Below are 23829 nucleotides of genomic sequence, written 5' to 3' on the forward strand. Positions count from 1 at the left end.
TGTGAAAAAAGCATGTAGTTTTAAAAATATCTCATCTGCTTTTCTAAGAACACGTGCTAATAAATTTTGTGTACTTGTATACAGTCTCTTTTTTTTTAGGATGTCTATAAAGTCCGGTACTTTATATCACCTATATTAAAAGAGATAAGCATTAAAGTGAGTATGTTCATCTTGAACAATTTGTTTTAAACCTCCATGATGAATAATACTAAAACATGGACCAGATCATGTTCTGGATTCATATTGGTTTCATTGAATAATAATGTATTTAAACAATACCCCTGATTTCTTATGCATTTAAAGCATTAGAAATTTTTAAATATTCGGATATGCATTGTGTAAAGATTTTTGTTCTGGATGACACAACACGGAATCTGTGTCTGACCACACGTGCAGGCTTGACTTAGTTGTGATGGATGTGGTAAACCAAATTTTCAAGATAACTTCCATTTTAATGGTTTCTGTCTTTAATAAAATGTAAACAAATCTCTTGCTTTTACCATTTAAATTTTTTATTAACAGGTGAGTAACATAATTGTATACAAACGCTATCAGTATCAGTGTCAGTAGTGTGATAAAAAGTGACAAGTTGTTTTTCAAATTTTCAGTACCGGTAATTAAATTGCTCATATAACTTGTCATTTGTATGTTTTTGGTAATGTAATATTTTTTCAAAGATGTTTCCAAAGAGAGAGGAAATTAATTATTTTTCCCATCCAAAGACATATAGAAATAATACATGCTGATGCAGATCTGCCATCCAACATGTTGTTACCTGTTACTTTTATTTCTCGTATTTCTGTAAATGGACCCTTCTAACTGGACAATTGAAGAATAAATGTGTATTTAAAATATAGTCATAAGCGTGCATGGTGGAGTGGATTCTGTTATCCTCTTTTTCAATAACTTTGATGAATCCATTAGTCTTGTTCGTATAGCAATCATCTGTGATACATTGTAACTTGTCTGCCTGAGCTCCAAGTGTTGTATCTCCAAAATAAAATATTTTCCTTGTTTGATTATAATGAAAACATCCTTATGGGTCTGATCATAAAATGAGCAGAGGTGATTTTTGTTTTTAATTGCCTCTGTGTGTGTGTGAGATGTATCATTGCTTTTCACTCAGTGACATTGAGTTTTAGGTTTTCATTACATTTTTTCATTCGCATAAATTTTGTAAACTAGGATTGAATGGTCTCATTAGGAAGCTAATAGATTTCACGCAGCAACATTTCTACTTGCCCTGTTACCTTAATGTGTAGAAGATGGCCAGGGTCGTATGTGACTGAGTTGCCTTTGGTGCTCGCCTATTCAGATCCTGGGTCTGTCAGGGTTCTTTCTACACCAGATAAACGGGCCAAAATGCATGGCCTACTATGTGCTTAAATTAATATAACTCCTTCACCCCACTCCCCCCTCCCCCAAAAAAACAGGGTTAGAAGGAAACTTTTATATTAATGTTTTGGTTAACATTTTGCCATTTGCTTATATATTTGAAACCCTTTTGATTGAATGTCTTGATGCTTGCGGTGAATCATTACGATGGTAAGACGATTCATTTTGCAACAGTTTTGGTTTTCCCCAGGTACCTCAAGGTCAAGGTAGCAAGGAAGACATCAAATATTGCCACTGCCTGCTAATTGCATTGAGAAAGTGATTATTCTTAAGGTGTTTGGTTTATATGGAAAATGGTAAAGATATTGACCCCAAAAAATCCGGCTTCATTTTATAATTTTTAAGCAGTTGTGTTCATGCCAGGATTGTCATAAAATCCTTTATGGACAGTAGTCCAAGTAAGATATTATACATGTACTTTAATAATCGACTGACTTAGTGTTATTAGCGGCATTGGCTCCCTCTGATGATAAGTACCCTGATGAAAATGCTGTACGGGACTGGTCTCTTGTTTTACTTGTACAATTCTTAGTATTGTTTTAATGAATTGAGCGACTGTAGTGTATTGTGGGCTTAGTTTTTTTGTTGTTGTGTGTAATCTTTATTTTGGGTATTTATTTAAGGTTAATCCAGGAAATTAAATACATACTTTTGACAGACAAATCCATGAACCTAAAGTATCCTTGAAAATGTCCTCCTTTTTTGTTATAAAATGACATAATGTGCGACCCATGAAAATGAAATTACAGTAGGTTCTAAGATGTTTACATTATTTATAATTTCTAGCAAATGGCATTGACCCTGATCTGGTGGTGCACTATGCAATGGCCAGTATGGGATCTCACTGTTTACAATTGAGTTTGTTTCATACATAGAGAATTATATTACTAACTATGGAGTTAAGGATGGAGGATACTTTGATACTTTTTTCTTCAAGGAGCTATGATGAAAGAATTGTTCTCGTTAATATGACAATCATCTGTGATTATAAATAGTACAGCTGAGCTCCAGGTCTTCAACATTCCGCAGAATAAATTGTATTCATCATCAAATGAGATCAGGCATTAATTGATTGATTACAGTGCAAACGTTCTTAGTGAAGTTCCATCAGAAAATGAGCCAAGGTCTTGTTTTTGGAACCAATGAATAAACTGGATCAAACTATAACAGATATTAATATGGATGTGTGAGAGACTCCAAACAGCACCATATTTTTTGTACTAAGAAAAGAAGTATAAAAAAGACACCAAATAATGAAAATTTTATCACTGGAATATAATTTTTCAGCAGACGAAATCTTAAACATATCTGGAGTTCTGTAAAATAATGTTTAGTCCCTACAAAAATGTCAGATGGAGTTTCTATTTCTACAGACCCTTTGGACGTTCTTAACATGTTTATTAAAGTCTTGAACTCCATTGCTGTAGATTATTCACCAGATTTGCACATTTGTATTGATGTGAAAAAAGTGTGTCTGGTATTCTGTTAATAACGTGCCACTGAATTATGTGTACTTGACACTTTTTTTTAGCATGTCTATAAAGTTCTATAGATTATGTCACTCATTTTTGAAGTGAAATAAGTGTCAAAGCGAGTATCCTCATCCCAAAGAGTTTGTATGAAACTCCATTTTGAATTTTACTAAAATCTGGACTGGATCATGTTCCTGTTTCTTTAAAGCCTCCATTGTGGATAATACTTAAGCCTGTGCTCAGTCAGGTTCTGGTCACTTACATAGGTATTGATTTCATTTCTGTAAATGGGCTTTTGGATCTGTATAATTGAAGAAATAAATCAATAAAATATATAAATTTTGACATTGTAAGTGTACACGATGGAGTGGATTCAGTTATATTCTTGTTTAAGGAGCTGTGATGAAACATTTAGTCTCGTTCGTATGACAACTGTGATTGTAAATTGTTTGCCTGAGCTCCATTCCAGAATCAAATTCATTGTATTGTTTTAATATAGTAAAACAAAATCCTTACTCCAATCCCATCATAAAATGAGTAGAGGTGGGTTTTTTTCTTTTTTTTTTCTTCCTTATGCTTCCATGTTATTGGAAAACAAAGTCTGCAGTAAATGTCATATAGGTCATGTAGGTCCCATCATAAAATTTTGACATTATAAGTGTACATGATGGAGTGGACTCGGTTATATTCTTGGTCTAGGAGCTGTGATGAAACAATTAGTCTCGTTCGTATGACAACTATATGATTGTAAATTGTTTGCCTGAGTTCCATTCCAGAATCAAATTCAGTGTATTCAATTATAGCAAAGCAAAATCCTTACTCCAGTCCCATCATAAACTGAATAGAGGTGGTTGATTTCTTTTCTTTTTTTTTTTTTGTTTCTTATGCTTATAGGTTATTGGAAAACGAAGTCTGCAGTAAAAGTCATACATGTATGCATTCAGCACCAATTATTTCAGTAATGGGTTTGATTTTACATACCTTTAAATTGTAATTGACTTTATTGGATCTTCATTGATAGATATTCCTTTGAAAGGTAATTATTTACATACATTGAGAAGTACATATGGCAAAATCATTGTTAACTTTATTAACTCCTGGTGCCACATTTACGTGGCAGGAAGTAGTAGCCTACTGCCGAGCTCTGTAGCATCAAGGTCATGTATGATACTCTAAAGTGGGTGGTATTATAGAAAGGTAGACAGATGTAGCTTTACAATGATACCAAATAATTTGGAAGTTCTAGTTGCACTACAAAATGCAGAGGGAAAAGCCTAATTTTTTTGACCAGATTTTTTTCTACCCAAAATTTGCCATTGGTTTGAATCTGATTTCGTGTCTGGAGTTTAGTCTTTTTGGCCTCAGATTTCAGGCAGACCAGTCTGAACTGCACATAGAACAGATGAACCTTTGCAAAAAAGTAGGATAAGATGGTCTAGATGCAAAAATGATGGGTCCGTTAAGCCAAAAAAAACAAACAAAAAAACCACTCTTACCCTTCTGGTCATGCACGAGCGAAATAGCCAATGAAAAACAATGTTTCTAACACAACTAGGCATTATTTTAATGGGAAATCACTTGAAAGTCAGTGTATTAGGATGTATTTAGAAATAGCCCATAAAATTTGTTTCGTTATTGCATTTCAGGCGAAAATGACTAAAACCTCTAGGGGTTAATGAGTTTAAGTACATGTAAAGTACATGGACAATTCGGATTGAGTGTTGCATGCATTGATGTAACAATGAAAGCTGTGCAATTTCAATATAGTATTTAGTTCCCATTTTCACATTTTGAAGGTGTCTGAACACGTACAAAGTATTGCAGCTACCTGTGCTGAGCAATGGACAGCTGATCACATGCTGAATTGTGACATTATTCTTTAGTAGTTCTGATGGAGCAACTTGACAGGCAGTAAGTAGTTTAAGAGGTTATACGTGTGTCCCTTAATAACCGACTGATTTAGCGTTGTCAGCTGCATCAGGTCCCTTTGATGTTAAGCATTGTGATGAAAATGATTGATCTTGACAGTTGCTTTGGTTTGTACTTGTACAGCTCCATTTATGTCATTGTAGCTTGTTGTTGGCATAGTTTTATTCTTTTGGAATGTTGTTGGCATAGTTTTATTCTTTTGGAATGTTTATTTTGGGTATTTGTTCAGGTTAATTAATGAATATGAATGTCCAGATGTATTTAATCTTGGACATCAAATATAAAAATTAAAAATGTCTTTTTTCTGATAAAGTCAAAACAATTAAGAAATTGAAACAGCCGTGAGTTCTGTGCTGTTAACTTTATTTATCATTTCAAGCAAACAGCATGGATCATGATCTGCTGGTGCATTACACAGTGGTCTGTATGGGTCTACACTGTTTACAATTGAGTTTGTGTCATACATGGAGAAGTATGTCACTAAATATGGAGATATTTGGATACTCATTTCTTCAAGGAGCTGTGATGACTGAAATAATCTCGTTAACATGACAATCATCTGTGATTAAAAATGGTACGTCTGAGCTCCAGCTATTATCTTTCCGGAATGATTGCTTGTACTGTATTATTAGAGTATAATAAAAGATCCTTCGTAAAGTCCCATCACTGGGTTTTTCAGTGGGAAGTGAGACGTAGCAGTTACTTTTCAGGGCGTGACGTTAAGAATTTCTTAACGTTTTCATTAAGGGTATTCATTCACATAGATTTCTTAAACTCTGTGATCATGTCTCATCGTATATGGATTTATGTGGATTGACTCATTATAAAGCTAAGAAAGTTTATGTAGCTACATTTTTACTTGCCCCTGTTACCTGAATGTAAAGGTGACAGTTGGATCCCTGGGTGACTGGGATGTCTAAGGTACTCACCTTGGCAGATGACTAGTATATCACCCTGGTTTGCATGGGTTGAAATCTTGGCTCAACCAGTGTAATAATAACTTCCTATGTGTTGGTGGTTCTTCATGGAATCTTTCAGCTCTCTTCCTCCACCAAATGTACAGGCCACAATGTGTGTTCTATCAGATTCTAAAAGTGGCAATACTGACAAAACAAAAAAACAAGAGCAAAAACAGGTGACAGAAAATTAACACTACGTTTTTGTCAGAATTGTTTCATTTGCTGTTACTTTTTAAAATTGTTTATAGATTTTTTTTTTATTTGTGATGAGTCATGAAGAAGCTAAGACAGTTTGTTCTTTTGTAAGTTTTATTTGGGTATTTATTGAATTTAATTCATGAAATTGAATAAATACTTTGACAGGCAAATTCATTAATTTGAGTAGCCATGGAAATGCCCATTTCCTTATAACACCATACAAATTGAGACCCATGAAAATGAAACCACAGCAAGTTCTTTGATGTTGTAATTTCAAGCAAACAGCATAGACCCTGATCTGCTGGTGTATTCTACAATGGCCTGGATGGGATTACACTGTTTAGAACCGTGTTGGTGTCATATAAAAATATGTTACTGAGGCATCAATTGAACATAATCCAAAGTCCTTAATGGAGTCCCATCACAAAATGAGTTGAGTTTTTTTTTCTCCAGAGAGACTACCAACCTGCAAGAAATGCTAAGTGTGCAAGACTCTAATCACAACCACTACCATGTTTTTTTTGTTGTTGCAAGGAAAGAACCTAAAAAAGAATTTGAAACTTGTAAATGCAAAGATTATAACACCAGTATTGAGTTTTTCGGCATAGAAAACCCTAAACATTGCTGGTGGTCTGTAAAATGTAAAAAGCAATAGGGTTCAGTTCCTTCAGCTTCTCTTTCTACAGACTGTCTGACATAGTCAACATGTTCATCAAAGTCATGAAGAGCGTCTTAAACTTCAATCCCGTAGACTATTGACAGGATATGCACAGTTGATTTAATGTGAGAAAAAGTATCGGTTTTGGTAATGTCTGTCATATTCTTTTTAGAACTTTTGCTAATGAATTTTGTGTACTTTACAAACTTTTTGTTTAGTGTGTCTATAAAGTCTTGTATTTTCCTGATGTGTTGAGAATGGTAAATGTTATTCCATAACTGGGAGAGAAGTTTGTGTAAAAGTCTTTTCAAGCTTATCTTTGTAAAACATGGGTAAACTTTGCAAGCATCTCTTTTTAAAACATGGGTACTCTGTACAAGCATGTCTTTTTAAAACATGGGTACTCCGTACAAGCATGTCTTTTTAAAACATGGGTACTCTGTACAAGCATATCTTTTTAAAACATGGGTACTCCATACAAGCATGTCTTTTTAAAACATGGGTACTCCGTACAAGCATCTCATTTTAAAACATGGGTACTCCGTACAAGCATGTCTTTTTAAAACATGGATACTCTGTACAAGCATGTCTTTTTAAAACATGGGTACTCTGTACAAGCATGTCTTTTTAAAACATGGGTACTCTGTACAAGCATGTCTTTTTAAAACATGGGTACTCCGTACAAGCATGTCTTTTTGAAACATGGGTACTCTGTACTAGCATCTCTTTTTAAACATGGGTACTCTGTACAAGCATGTCTTTTTAAAACATCGATACTCTTTATAAGCATGACTTGGTAAAACTTGAATAAACTTTACAAGCATGTCTTAGTTGTTGTTGTGGGGTTTAACAGCATTTTTCAGCTGTAACTGCAAATAAAACTTCTGTGTATCCAAGACTCTTTTTAAATTTTTTTTATCTTGACCAAATATATAATGGACATAAAGATGATTGATTATTCATTTGGTATCAAATTTTAATTCATTCTGACATCTTGGTCTTTCCATGTTTGGTGTTCATGCATTGGCTGTGGAAATGTAGATCATTAATGTTTATCAACCCCCTCTAAAGTGTAGGTGCACTATAGGTGTCTGCTGAGTTGCCATGGTAATTCAATAGGTATTGATGCTCTTAGAGTACATGGAGTGGATTAGCTGGCACACCACAGTAGGTAGAGAAATAAAACATTGTGAGCTATAATGTATACCTCATGTTCCCATATTCCCAAAAAGGCATCCATCATGCAGAAGTCATTGATCTGCCTTAATATGAGCTTATCACATGAACCTGTATCCATTGTGCATTTCATTCATCTGTCTGAAGGCCATATGAATTATGTAGACCTGCATCCATCATGCATAAATCATGTCTGAAGGCCATATGAAATCATCATGTAGACTTGCATCCATCTTGCATAAATCATCTGTCTGAAGGCCATATGAATTATGTAGACCTGCATCCATCATGCATAAATCATCTGTCTGAAGGCCATATGAAATTATCATGTAGACCTGCATCCATCATGCATAAATCATCTGTCTGAAGGCCATATGAAATTATCATGTAGACCTACATCCATCATGCATAAATCATCTGTCTGAAGGCCATATGAAATTATCATGTACACCTACATCCATCATGCATAAATCATCTGTCTGAAGGCCATATGAATTATGTAGACCTGCATCCATCATGCATAAATCATCTGTCTGAAGGCCATATGAAATTATCATGTAGACCTGCATCCATCATGCATAAATCATCTGTCTGAAGGCCATATGAAATTATCATGTAGACCTACATCCATCATGCATAAATCATCTGTCTGAAGGCCATATGAAATTATCATGTAGACCTGTATCCATTGTGCATAAATCATCTGTCTGAAGGCCATATGAAATCATCATGTAGACCTGCATCCATCATGCATAAATCATCTGTCTGAAGGCCATATGAAATCATCATGTAGACCTGCATCCATCTTGCATAAATCATCTGTCTGAAGGCCACATGAAATTATCATGTAGACCTGCATCCATCATGCATAAATCATCTGTCTGAAGGCCATATGAAATTATCATGTAGACCTGCATCCATCATGCATAAATCATCTGTCTGAAGGCCATATGAAATTATCATGTAGACCTGTATCCATCATGCATAAATCATCTGTCTGAAGGCCATGGACCAGCATCCATTGTGCACAAGTCATGTTTGACCAGGTAGAAAACTGTTTCCAACTTCTGGAATTGTAAAACCAATTCAGATCAAACTTTTTAAGAATGTTTTTTTAGGAAACATTTTCTCACATTTGTCAAAAGATAACTTTCAAGCAGTGGTGTGACTTCCATAGCAAATATGTGGAAAATCCAAACTCGATCAGATTGTTTCATAGGATATTCTCTTTAAAAATGTTTGGAACAGGGTTACTCCCCAAGTAATGGTGTGGCTTCCTGACCAACTAGTTTGAAAACTGATATCTGACAATTTATGCAATGTGAGCAATATTAGGTGCCTTTGGCCTCTTGTTTGTCATTCTTTATTGCTTGTCCAAAAGCTGGTAAGACAGGCACAAGTATATGAGTAATGCTAACAGAATTGTATACATCAAACACAGTGTAGTAAACATTATCATTCTATTTTTCATTGGCAGACATATCTCATGGTCATGTGTACATCATGATGGAGGCAAGACTGGAAGCTCTTTTCAAGAAACCAGAGGAATACGTCATTCTTGACAAGTAAGTAATGGTTTTCACTCTGGATGTGATATAGTTTAGGAAATGGTGGTAGGTACTTAGCTTTAGTTAGGTTTCATTACAGGCTTGATTATCTAAATTTTGTAGGACATGACGGTAGTCTACATAAACTGTAGTTGTGTGTGATGGACTCTCATTATAGTGGAGGACATGCTCAGAGTCTGATTATTGCAATGAATCTTAAGTTTCATTACACCATTAAATCTTAACTTTCATTTACACCATTAAATTTTAACTTTCATTTACACTATTAAATCTTAAGTTTCATTACACCATTAAATCTTGAGCTTTATTACACCATTAAATCTTAACTTTCATTTACACTATTAAATCTTAAGTTTCATTTACACTATTAAATCTTAAGTTTCATTTACACTATTAAATCTTAAGCTTCATTACACCATTAAATCTTAAGTTTCATTATACACTGTACCATTAAATCTTAAGTTTCATTTACACTATTAAATCTTAAGTTTCATTTACACTATTAAATCTTAAGTTTCATTACACCATTAAATCTTAAGTTTCATTATACACTGTACCATTAAATCTTAAGTTTCATTTACACTATTAAATCTTAAGTTTCATTTACACTATTAAATCTTAAGCTTCATTACACCATTAAATCTTAAGCTTCATTTATACCATTAAATCTTAAGTTTCATTTACACTATTAAATATTATAGATCCATTTACACCATTAAATCTTAAGTTTCATTTATACCATTAAATCTTAAGCTTCATTACACCATTAAATCTTAAGATTCATTTACACCATTAAATCTTAAGCTTTATTTACACCATTAAATCTTAAGTTTCATTACACCATTAAATCTTAGGCACCAGCTTGAAAGGCAAAAGGCTCTCATTGTGAAGGAAAATGACGATTGCACAATGAGCCAAAAAAATCAGTGGTGACAAAAAGGAATGCTAACAAAATCTTTGCCGAAACCACAACAATAACTCGACTGGTATATCAACAGGTTGTGTCCAGTAGAGAAAAAGACAAGTGAATGTATGGGATTATTTGTATATAGTTGATGTACTTGGATGTTTATTTTACAGATTTGTTATGAAAAGAGAGACGTATAATATATTTGCTCCAAAAATTGAGAAATTATTGTGACTTAATTACGATGTGAACACTGACATGCACATGAAATAACTTCAGCATCAGTAGTATTGGAGAACAAATTCATGTGACAATAAATATTGTGAAATTATTGAAGTAAAGTTGAACATTCTGTTAAGCCTACACAATTTCCAAAAGTACAATATCCAAAGAAATATCATCCACATTACATTAATGTAGCTTAGAGGTATGCCAACATTATCTCATTGTTCATGTTTTAAATGCGAACTACTTCACCTTACATACATTACTCTCTCAAAAGTACATATTAACTGGTGAGCGCCCCCTCATGTGATGTGGACTTTCACTGAAAGCATTCATGTGATATGGACTTTCACTGAAAGCATTCATGTAATGTGGTCTTTCATTGCAGTTATTCATGTAATATGGTCTTTCATTGCAGTTATTCATGTGATGTGGTGTTTCATTGAAATTATTTATGTGATGTGGTCTTTCATTGCAGGTATTCATGTAATGTGGTCTTTCATTGCAGTTATTCATGCGATGTGTTCTTTCATTGCAAGTATTCATGTAATATGGTCTTTCATTGCAGTTATTCATGTGATGTGGTCTTTCATTGAAATTATTTATGTGATGTGGTCTTTCATTGCAAGTATTCATGTAACGTGGTCTTTCATTGCAGTTATTCATGCGATGTGTTCATTCATCGCAAGTATTCATGTGATGTGGTCTTTCATTGCAATTATTCATGTGATGTGGTCTTTCATTGCAAGTATTCATGTGATGTGGTCTTTCATTGCAAGTATTCATGTGATGTGGTATTTCATTGCAAGTATTCATGTGATGTGGTCTTTCATATTCATGTGATATGGATTTTCATTGCAAGTATTCATGTGATGTGGTCTTTCATATTCATGTGATATGGATTTTCATTGCAAGTATTCATGTGATGTGGTCTTTCATATTCATGTGATATGGATTTTCATTGCAAGTATTCATGTGATGTGGTCTTTCATATTCATGTGATATGAATTTTCATTGCAAGTATTCATGTGATGTGGTCTTTCATTGCAAGTATTCATGTGATGTGGTCTTTCATATTCATGTGATATGAATTTTCATTGCAAGTATTCATGTGATGTGGTCTTTCATTGCAAGTATTCATGTGATGTGGTCTTTCATATTCATGTGATATGAATTTTCATTGCAAGTATTCATGTGATGTGGTCTTTTATATTCATGTGATATGAATTTTCATTGCAAGTATTCATGTGATATGAATTTTCATTGCAAGTATTCATGTGATATGAATTTTCATTGCAAATATTCATGTGATGTGGTCTTTCATTGCAAGTATTCATGCGATATGAATTTTCATTGCAAGTATTCATGTGATGTGGTCTTTCATTGCAAGTATTCATGTGATGTGGTCTTTCATTGCAAGTATTCATGTGATGTGGTCTTTCATATTCATGTGATATGAATTTTCATTGCAAGTATTCATGTGATGTGGTCTTTCATATTCATGTGATATGAATTTTCATTTCAAGTATTCATGTGATGTGGTCTTTCATTTCAGGTGGTGCTCTATAGTTTCGTATTTTGCATAGGTTAGGATTTTAAAGAAAAAGAATTTCCCTGGCTTTCCTCACTGGTTATACTGGCTATTTAAAAAAGAAATTGTATGTCTTAGGTATAATGCAAAGAACCTTTAATTCCCTTTATTTTGGTGTCTGATTGATGGGTGTACTATGGGTTATAGAGTATACAGCTTGGCCTTGCTTCAGATGTGCACCTTTCAAAAAAGTGCTAGCTCTACTTGGTCATTTTCACTTCCTGAACTTCAGAGGTAAATTGTATAAAAAAGAGCCAATAATTTTTTCACATTTCATATATTTGGTAATTCATTCATTGCACTTCCAGACGCTGGTATTGTCTAGTCTGGCAAAATTCATTTTCCCTATTTTAATAGCTGCTATGTATAGTGTACTTTAGACTAATTCAGGTTGATTTTTTAACACAAGGGAGCAGTCATTTTTGTTAGCAGTGTGCTTAAATCATGTAAAATTTCCAAAAGTACAATATCCAAAAGAAATATCATCCACATTACATTAATGTAGCATAGAGATATGCCAACATTCTCTCCATTGTGCATGTTTTAAATGCGAACTACTTCACCTTACATACGTCACTCTCTCAAAAGTACATATTATCTGGTGAGTGCCCCCTCAAGTATTCATGTGATGTGGTCTTTCATTTAAAGTATTCATGTGATGTGGATTTTCATTGCAAGTATTCATGTGATGTAGATTTTCCTTGCAAGTATTCATGTGATGTGGTCTTTTATTGCAAGTATTCATGTGATGTGGATTTTCTTTGCATGTATTCATGTGATATGGATATTCCTTGCAAGTATTCAAGTAATGTGGATTTTCTTTGCAAGTATTCATGTTATATGGATTTTCATTGCAATTATTCATGTGATGTGGTCTTTCATTGCAAATATTCATGTGATATGGATTTTCATTATAAGTATTCATGTGATATGGATTTCTTTGAAAGTATTCATGTGATATGGATTTTTGTTGTAAGTATTCATGTGATGTGGATGTTCTTTGCAAGTATTCTTGTGATGTGGTCTTTCATATTCATGTGATATGGATTTTCCTTGTAAGTATTCATGTGATGTGGATGTTCTTTGCAAGTATTCATGTGATGTGGTCTTTCATTGAAATTATTTATGTGATGTGGTCTTTCGTTGCATGTATTCATGTAATGTCTTTCATTGCATTTATTCATGCGATGTGTTCTTTCATTGCAAGTATTCATGTGATGTGGTCTTTCATTGCAAGTATTCATGTGATGTGGTCTTTCATTTAAAGTATTCATGTGATGTGGTCTTTCATTGCAAGTATTCATGTGATGTGGATTTTCATTGCAAGTATTCGTTTGATGTAAATTTTCCTTGCATGTATTCATGTGATGTGGTCTTTCATTGCAAGTATTCATGTGATGTGGATTTTCTTTGCAAGTGTTCGTGTAATATGGATATTCTTTGCAAGTATTCAAGTGATGTGGATTTTCTTTGCAAGTATTCATGTTATATGGATTTTCATTGCAATTATTCATGTGATGTGGTCTTTCATTGCAAATATTCATGTGATATGGATTTTCATTGTAAGTATTCATGTGATGTGGATTTTCATCGTAAGTATTCATGTGATGTGGATTTTCTTTGCAAGTATTCATGTGATGTGGTCTCTCATTGCAAGTATTCATGTGATGTGGATTTTTATTGTAAGTATTCATGTGACATGGATTTTCCTTGTAAGTATTCATGTGATATGGATTTTCCTTGTAAGTATTCATGTGATGTGGTCTTTCATATTCATGTGATATGGATTTTTCTTGCAAGTATTCATGTGATGCGGATTTTCTTTGAAAGTATTCATGTGATATGGATTTTCATTTTAAGTATTCATGGGATGTGGATTTTCTTTGAAAGTATTCATGTGATATGGATTTTCATTGTAAGTATTCATGTGATGTGGATTTTCATTGTAAGTATTCATGTGATGTGGATTTTCTTTGCAAGTATTCATGTGATGTGGTCTTTCATATTCATGTGATATGGATTTTCCTTGTAAGTATTCGTGTGATGTGGTCTTTAATATTCATGCGATATGGATTTTTCTTGTAAGTATTCGTGTGATGTGGTCTTTAATATTCATGCGATATGGATTTTCATTGTAAGTATTCATGTGATGTGGATTTTCCTTGCAAGTATTCATGAGATGTGGTCTTTCATATTCATGTGATATGGATTTTCCTTAAGTATTTGTTTGATGTGGTCTTTAATATTCATGCGATATGGATTTTCATTGTAAGTATTCATGTGATGTGGATTTTCCTTGTAAGTATTCATGTGATGTGGTCTTTCATATTCATGTGATATGGATTTTCCTTGTAAGTATTCATGTGATGTGGATTTTCCTTGTAAGTATTCATGTGATGAGGATTTTCCTTGTAAGTATTCATGTGATGTGGATTTTCCTTGTAAGTATTCATGTGATATGGATTTATATTGTAAGTATACATGTGACGTGGATTTTCCTTGCAAGTATTCATGTGATGTGGTCTTTCATATTCATGTATATGGATTTTTCTTGCAATTATTCATGTGGTGTGGTCTCGGATTCGGCCAATGTGGGTATGTGAAAAAGCTTGCCAGTAGCTTCTCGAGGGTCGGTGGTTCTTTGTCGGGATTTCCCGGGTTCTTCCTCCACCATTAATACTGGCTGCCATGTATAGCCTATTGTGTGCTGAAAAATGGTGTTAAACACAACAACAACAACAACAGCATGTATGTGATGTGGTCATTCATTGCAAGTATTCATGTGATATTTATTTTCCTTTTAAGGATTAATATATGGATTTTCATTTTAAGGATTCATGTGATGTTGATTTTTTTTTGCATGTATTCATGTGATATAGGCTTTCACTGCAATCAACATAGACCCAGATCTGCTTGCACATTAGGTGACAGCAAATTAGGGACTATATTATTTGCAACTTACATTTTGTAAGTGAATATGTGGCAGCCTAACGGTTAATTTTTGTTGTATTTATCAATATACTTCATTTCCAGTCAGTTTATCATTATTTATGAAGTATTATTTATGCATTATTTATTATAATGTATCCATTAGTTAGATGTATTGTGGGCATTCCTGTTTGTTTCATAGAGACTTGCATTAGCCAAGTTCACTGTACTGAGGGACTTGTTTGGGTTTAATATTTACAGATACAAATGTTTCAGCGATACAAAATTTATTACCTTTGGGGGAAAATTGAGTAATCTTTTGATGTATACTATTCAAAAAGAATTGAATCTGTGAGGATTTCTTTTTAGGCTAATATAGATTATATTTACAGCATGTACTAGAGTTGTTTGCCTAGGATTTGTTTCCTGCTTTCTTTCTCTCCCCTTGTTTTCCATTTTCCATTGTAATCTGTCAGTCCTCAAATAACATGCCCGCTATTGGGTTAATTCTTTATTTTCAGATTCAAAGGAAAAACTCTAGAGGGAAAGCAGTACAAGCCATTGTTTGAGTACTTTGCACATGTAAGTTACCAAACATTCATCCAGTTTAGAGATGAAATGAAGACAAAATTTTAATCTTCAAATTTTCATGAATGTGTTCACATCAGATTCAAATATTTGTCAGTGCTAGAAAGAGGTATTAAATCTATCCTTGTTAATGTGTCTTATTGGGTATTCATTGACAACCCCCTCCCACCAAGCTGTATTTGAAAACACTGAGCTCGGTTATATAATTCAAAATCTAAATCCCCTTTTATCCTCAAAATTAGTATGACCATAAATGTTTCATTTGTGCTGATGGTGGAAAATAGTAAACAGAACAGAAATTAAATTACCTGTTACGTTAAATGTCAAGATTATATCTCATAAATGTCTCTGGGACGCGATTTGACCACATTCAAAACAACATGGACATGTGGTCAGTTTAATTTAATTATATATGGATATATTGAATGTTGGTCTCCCATGTGGACTGACTTTTTGACTTACTTTAAAATGCTCATATTTTAAATTGGGAGTTTCCGCTAAGCCATAAGAAATTCATATTTAGACGTTAAATAGTTGTTTTAACTGAATACATGGGTATTGACCTCATCTTACACATAACATATACACTGCAATAGGTGTGCACTGGACAAATGGTTTCTGTGAACAGTATAATATAACCTCTACCATGGTCAGGAACCACACTGATATACCAAAACTTAATCTATTGTTATTGTTTCTCATTGATTCTGTATCCTTTTTGCGGGAAAGCATATGAATTTCCTTTATGGATTGATATTTACAAGAAATAATTAGTGCTGGTGTATAGTTTTTCCATTAGTTCTCTACCCTTTTCCAGGTAACTATATGAATTTCAGTTATGGACTGTTACTACAAGAACTAATTAGTATATAGTTTTCCGATTGGTTCTGTATCCATTTCCAGGTAACCTTTTGAATTTCCTTTAATTGTGGACCATTACTTATAAGAATTAATTAGTATATAGTTTTCCAATTGGTTCTGTATCCATTTCCAGGTAACCTTTTGAATTTTCTTTAATTGTGGGCCATTACTTATAAGAATTAATTAGTATATAGTTTTCCGATTGGTTCTATATCCATTTCCAGGTAACCTTTTGAATTTCCTTTAATTGTGGGCCATTATTTATAAGAATTAATTAGTATATAGTTTTCCAATTGGTTTTGTATCCATTTCCAGGTAACCTTTTGAATTTCCTTTAATTGTGGACCATTACTTATAAGAATTAATTAGTATATAGTTTTACGATTGGTTCTGTATCCATTTCCAGTTAACCTTTTGAATTTCCTTTAAATGTGGTGTGGTTAATCCATACATGTATCTTGGCTGTTTGCCCTGATCTGTATTTATTAATTTTATGGGACCAAATACAGTTGAAATAAAAATAGGTTACATCATGTGCATTGTAAGTATTCTTTAAGAACCCATTTTCTAATTGCCTTGTCCTCGTCTTCAAATCTACTGCGGCAAGTGGGATTAAAATTGTTCTAATTTATGACTGAAAAGGTTTGACTTTGAATCCTGCCATCGCATCATTTCAGGTCAGCTACCAAGGTGTGTTTTTGAGTGAAGCATTTACTCAGATTGCCGTAATACTAAATAACCTACTTGTGTTGATGTGCCATAAAACACCAAGGCAGTTGCTTTCAGTTCTATGCCTAACATAACAACTGCAACCACAACAGTAACAACAACCATAATAATAGTACACGAGTTGAGAATTCTTAGGAATAAAACATCAATATAGTTTATATGTCACTACATCTTTTGCCAGGAAATGCAAGATAATATTAACAGTGTCAAGTGTTGCTTTTCAGATGCGGGAAAAAACTGGTGCCTTTAGGGTGCTGTCAGATAACTACGTTACAGCAGAGAGTGGTACTGGAGTGGTTCATCAGGCTCCATACTTTGGCGAGGTAGGATCAGATCTTAATTCAATATTCAATAGTGCTTTTCTGATTAATCTGTTTAGTCATGGATTGGTCAATTTCAGTGAAATTATTCATTAATATCAGTTATGTTATTGGTTTTGGTAGAAGTTCAGCTCTGTATCATTTCTGCTGTGTCAGACAGGAATCAATTTGAAAAATTAAACCCACTTTTGCCAAGTCATCATTTGGGCAAATTTTATATTACTAACCAGTCATTAGTCACCAAAAATTGATGAGTTGTCATTAAATTTTCCAAAATTCCCAATGTTACAATTCATCCCATTTAGTTGGTTACAAGTCTGCAGATATTTCGAGAAAAGAAAGAATTTTTTCAAATAATTTCCTCAGATTGCATGTTTAATTTTAAAGATGCTAATACTGAAGTATTTAGTTTTAACCTGGTCTTGAGAAAAGTGTAGGAAGAGCAAGAATCCACTCAAAGAAAATCAGGAGGAGAAAAAAGTCAAGTCACTGAGGATCAATATAAGAAAAAAGTCAAGTCACTGAGGATCAGTATAAAAAAAACATCAAGTCGATGAGGATCAATATAAGAAAAAAGTCAAGTCAATGAGGATCAATATAGGAAAAAAGTCAAGTCAAAGATCAGTGGAAGAAAGAAGTCAGAGAGGATCAATAGAAGAAAAAAGTCTAAGTCAAGGAGGATCTAGAGAAGAAAAAGTCAAGTCAAAGAGGATCAGTAGAAGAAAAAAGTCAAGTCATTGAGGATCAATAGAAGAAAAAAGTCTAAGTCAAGGAGGATCAATAGAAGAAAAAAGTCAAGTCAGAGAGGATCAGTATACAGATTACAAATTTTAAGTATGTTATCTCACCTGTAAATGGGAAGTTGTAGGTATCTCTTTTTCAGGATCCATTGATAGCATTTTAATGTCCTTCAATAAAATATTTTAAAGTCAAGTATTATTTTTCTTTCATTTTGTTGTATTTAGCTGAAATCTTGGTACAAAAGAACTGTATACTTAAAGCTGTATTCCTGATGTGACACAATACAATATGTCTCAACTGCATCATCATAGTCTTTCATGTTCAACACTTCTGTAGTACCTGTGGAACACCCATGGAGCCAATTCTACAGACAGAATTCAACCCATTGGATTACCTTCCCTTATTCACTCAGAATGGGGCCATTTCTGCCTTGCAAGCCAATTTGGCAACAACTATGTGAGGGCAAAACACTCACTTAAATTTTAGTGAAGGCTTTCTTGGGAAGGTAAAATCATATGATTAGGTAGTAAAATGCCAACTAGGCTTATCTTTATGAAATTTGGTATATCTTTACTGCCATATTGTTCTGTTACATATTTTTGACACCATGTTACCATATCATTTAACATCATGTTGCCAATTCCAGGAAGGAGGTCACTCCATTATTATTGACTGAACTGTCTGTCTGATCTGTCTGACATGTATTCTTAAACCTGCTTTACATTTGGTTGACAAGTCTACAACAGCTTTGACTCAAAGACATCCATAGCACAGTAATTTATCAACACACTCATTTATTTGTGTACTCTAGCATGGCAGCCTTTGCACGCTTAAATGGAACAGTGGACATAGTCATTGTCCAGGCAGTGGCCAAGGAATCCGGGATTTATGCAACTGGTGACTATGTACGGTATGCAACTGGTGATGACATTTAAGCCAGTTGTTTAACAGTGACAATTTTCAGTCACAAGTTTTTATAAGTCACAAATTCTTTATCAGGGAAATTCATCAGTATGGTCAAGTAGTGTATGCATACAATGTAGAACTGTCACACCCATCTGCATTAAATACTTCATTATCATCGAACTGGTCAGCCTGGTGTCAGGATAATGTGACTGGGTGGGACATCATACATGTCTGCGGCATGATGCCCCAGTGCTCGACATCACTATAAACTGCCACACTGCAGACAGCGATATGACTGAAAAATTATTAAAGCTACATTAAAAATCCTAATCACACACACACATAGACACATTATCATCGGATAGATGTATTCTGTTTCATAAATTTCAATTTATGCATTTGAACAAAATACTCCTTAAGGAATGTGTTAGAATTTTATCAGATTATAGTACCAACTATTACACTCCTGCAGTTTGCACCTAGTTATTCCTCATAGACATCGTGATGAAAAACTTAAGTTTAAAGAAGCTTGTTCTGAGAATGACCATTTTTATGTCTTCAGATGTATTATTCATTCTTTAATACAGAAGTTCTTTCACTTGGGCAATCAGATGTATTGCTACTTCAGTTTTAGGTCTACTGGTCAGAAACCAGAAGAGCTTAGGAGATGGCTTGTTCATTGTCTCACTGTCTTTCCATTTTATACAAATATGTTAAAACTACTCCTAAACTCCTTGGAGGATTGCCATGAAACTTTATACACACACATTATCATCCAGAGAATAGATTTTCCTAATGAACATGCTGTTGCTTGGACATCAAACTTGGCTGCAACAGTGGCCATCTTAAAAATCTTGCTATTGTCACTCCTGAATGTATTTTCATATCAGAATTTGGTTTTCACTGAAAGACTCCTTATGAAGTCTACTTTGTCCTTTATGAACATGGTGCATTTCTGACATTCAATATGGCAGCCAACTGAATTTTGTTAAAAACAATACTGAGTTTGAAAGGGAAGTAATATAAATGAGGGTTTTCACTGAAAGACTGTTTATGATGTCTAATTGGTTGGAAGGGAAGTATGGTCAGAAGGGAAGTTGTCTAAATGAGATTTTCACCAAAAGACTGTTTATGATGTCTAACTGGTCAGAAGGGAAGTTGTCTAAATGAGATGTTCACCAAAAGATTGTTTATGAAGTCTAATTGGTTGGAAATTAAGTACTCTAAATGAGATTTTCACCAAAAGACTATTTATGATGTCTGATTGGTTGGAAGGGAAGTAATCTAAGTGAGATTTTCACCAAAAGGCTGTTTATTAGGTCTGATTGGTTGGAAGGGAAGTAATCTAAGTGAGATTTTCACCAAAAGGCTGTTTATGATGTCTGATCGGTTGGAAGGGAAGTAATCTAAGTGAGATTTTCACCAAAAGGCTGTTTATGATATCTGATAGGATGGAAGGGAAGTAATCTAAGTGAGATTTTCACCAAAAGGCTGTTTATGATGTCTGATTGGTTGGAAGGGAAGTAATCTAAGTGAGATTTTCACCAAAAGGCTGTTTATGATGTCTGATTGGTTGGAAGGGAAGTAATCTAAGTGAGATTTTCACCAAAAGGCTGTTTATGATGTCTAATTGGTTGGAAGGGAAGTAATCTAAGTGAGATTTTCACCAAAAGGCTGTTTATGATGTCTAATTGGTCCTAAATGAAAAAGGTGTAACTCAGACATCCAGTATGACCAATGATCATACTTAAATACTTTTAGAGATAGATCTCAGCTATCCACTTGCAGCATTTGGGTCTTGAACAGTGTTAAAGTCTTGTGTTTAAATTTACAAGTCATTTACAATGGAGACAGCACATAGTAACAAGTTAGAATCCAGAATTTGCTGAATACTTGTTTTGAGTGTACATTGTTTGAATGAGTTCAGTGATTTCTGTCTGTCTTCCAGCTTTATTTTTTTTTTTGCGGAAAGATCAATTATTTAAAAGGTTTCATATGTAATTAATAAGAAAAAGCTAGATGTTAAATTCTTATTGTCAGTTTGAATATAGCTAATCACAAATACTTTAGTACAGTGATTTCCGAAGTACATGCACATTTGGAAGCCTTGGACTTTGTGCCCTGGCTAAAATTATTGATATTATGTCCATTTAGGATGGCATTTAATGGTACTAAACATGTTTCAACTCTTTAAAAAAAAGTATCAGATAGGTTTATAAAACAGGGTTTATTCTGTGATATGTGATTGCAGGAATCATGGTAATTTCTATTTTTAAAAAATTACATCAGAATGTTTACATTTTCAAACCCTTGTTTTATTTTGTAATTAAATCCCACCTATGTTAAGAAAATCCCCCCTTTTTACAAAAATGACGGAGGGATCTCCCATACACATATTTATACTTTTAGAATAGATCTGATGAAACATAATGTAGGTGACTATTTTTGTTTACAGGATGACCAGAGGGTGTGTCTCCATTATGGGGTCATCACCAAAGATATGGACATGATTTGCCCTGTAGATGCCAGCGGAAGGTTCACAGATGAAGTTCACGATTTCAAGGGCATGTACGTCAAGGTAAGCTTTTTATATTGCTCATTCTAGTGTCTGTAATTGTGAACTGTCTCGTGTATGTAATGAAGGAGCGTGATGATAACCATTCTGATAAGTTGTTCTTCAGTCTAGTGTCTGTAGTTCATTATTTTCTCATGTGAGTAAAGATTGTACACAGTGATATTTCTTAAACTATTTTCTTTTTCGTCCAGAGAAATAGTTTTTATTTAAGATTTACAGATTTAAGAAAAATGGATATTGTTCCTGTAATTATTTGAACACTTTTATAAATGTTATTTGAATAAAAATAATGAATGAAACTTTACATACAATGTAGAGTAGTCTCACAGTCTTAAAACTTAAAAACTGAATATGGTGTTTGGAGTACAATTAGGTAACCAGAGTTTAGAATCATTTGAGAGTTACTAGAGTTAGGAAAATTCTTAAAGTATCCATGATTCCAACTTTAATAAGATTGAGACCGTCAAAGATTTTGGGACTTTCAAAACTTGATGGTCATGCTTAAAACACTCTGCAAATACTTGTGGTCATTGGCTCATGTTAACATGGAACTGAAGTCTAGGTATGAGAAAAAAATTGGACTTGAAGATCCCCAAAAATAATTTTGATATTTGTCTTACATTATCATTTTTATGGCATACTGATACATGTTTTGAATGGAAGAGCTTTAGATACATATGATTTATAAAATGTGTTTTGAGATTGTAAAGATGTATGAATTCCAGGCCTATTCTAGGCTTTAGTCAAATGTGCTATCAGTTGTTGTCAAACAAAAGCTCATCCTGCATCAAAAGATAAGATCAGGAAAAGATACGACTGCTTCAGACAACTGAGGATCACTTTGTGCAGAATAGAGATATATATTTTGCTCCGATCATATATATATGGAGGAACAATCTGTGTTAGCCATGTTCCTCAGTTCCCTTGCTTCCTGTCATGTTCATCAAAGCTGCTTCACACAACCAAGGATTGATGTGTGCAGAAGAGATGAAATATTTTGTACGATGTTATCAGTAATATGGAAACTAGTGTGTTGATTCTTTTGTACTGTCCCCAAACATCCAGTCATGTCCATTGCAAATTTCATTTCCACTCTTGTTTGAAGGACTTCATGGATTGAAATGAAATTGAGTTGGAGGCTTGAAATTAAGAAAATTTCAAAATAAAGTTCAATTTTGACTTTTTTTCTGTCTAAAAATGGTACTAACAGTTACCTCGCTTTGCACTCAGCATTAAGATGTTAGTTCTAGGACTGGTCGGCTTGGTGTCTGGATAATGTGACTGGGTGGGACATCATGCTACATGTCTGTGGTGTGATACTTCAGTGCAAGACATCACTGTAAATGATATGGCTGAAAAATTGTTAAAACCATGTTAAAAATCCAAATCACACAGACTTTTTTCTGTCCATGATTTACAGAGCTTCATGATCTGGAACTTTGCCCAGTAATGTGAATGTGCACTAAATAACTATGGCAGGAATTCATGGTCTGTAACTTTGCTCAGCAATGTGCACTAAATAACTGTGGCAGGAATTCATGAAAATACAGCTCATGGAGAATCAAATAAGTTGAAGAATCAGTATTTTGAACCCATTTTGTACAACTTGTAAAACTTATGATAATCTTGTATTTTTGCACTATAAACAGCTTGCATCAGGTAAAACATAAAAGGCCTTGGATTTTTCTTTTTCATATTGACATTTGCTGCTACAAAACACAGCTCTATATTTTTTGTCTGTTGCCATTATCAGGATGCAGACAAGCTGATCATAAAGAAGTTGAAGGATATTGGCAGACTGGTTCACAGCAGCTCAACAAAACACAGCTACCCATTTTGTTGGCGGTAAGATATAAAGGATATTTTTATGCATTTTTTTTTTTTTATAGTTTTTCTGGTCATTATCAATATTGTGATTTCACCAAAAGACTTCTTATGTCTGGTTCTCCCTAAATATGAATGGAACCAACCTGATATCAAATATGGCCACCATGACATCCATCTTTGAAATTCCTGTTATTTTTGCTCCTCTAACATGGAGAGTTCTATCAACATGGAGTTTCTACCAGAAGAGTTCTTATAATGTCTTGATGGCCCTAACTG

General features: G+C 33.8%; 1 protein-coding gene across 2 annotated transcripts in view; it reads left to right on the top strand.

Moving 5' to 3' along the window:
• The window catches only part of LOC149787845 (isoleucine--tRNA ligase, cytoplasmic-like), a 146791-nt gene that overhangs the window by 62771 nt on the left and 60191 nt on the right, over window positions 1–23829 (top strand). For both annotated transcript variants that reach the window (XM_089974065.1, XM_089974066.1), the window contains exons 8-12: window positions 9265–9352; window positions 15528–15588; window positions 17409–17507; window positions 21607–21729; window positions 23480–23571. In XM_089974065.1, the coding sequence (XP_089830191.1) occupies window positions 9265–9352; window positions 15528–15588; window positions 17409–17507; window positions 21607–21729; window positions 23480–23571 (463 nt within the window). The remainder of the gene's footprint in view (window positions 1–9264; window positions 9353–15527; window positions 15589–17408; window positions 17508–21606; window positions 21730–23479; window positions 23572–23829) is intronic.

This window comes from Sinohyriopsis cumingii, chromosome 11 (assembly GCF_028554795.1).
Source record: "Sinohyriopsis cumingii isolate HCF-2022 chromosome 11, ASM2855479v2, whole genome shotgun sequence".
NCBI classification, from domain to species: domain Eukaryota; kingdom Metazoa; phylum Mollusca; class Bivalvia; order Unionida; family Unionidae; genus Sinohyriopsis; species Sinohyriopsis cumingii.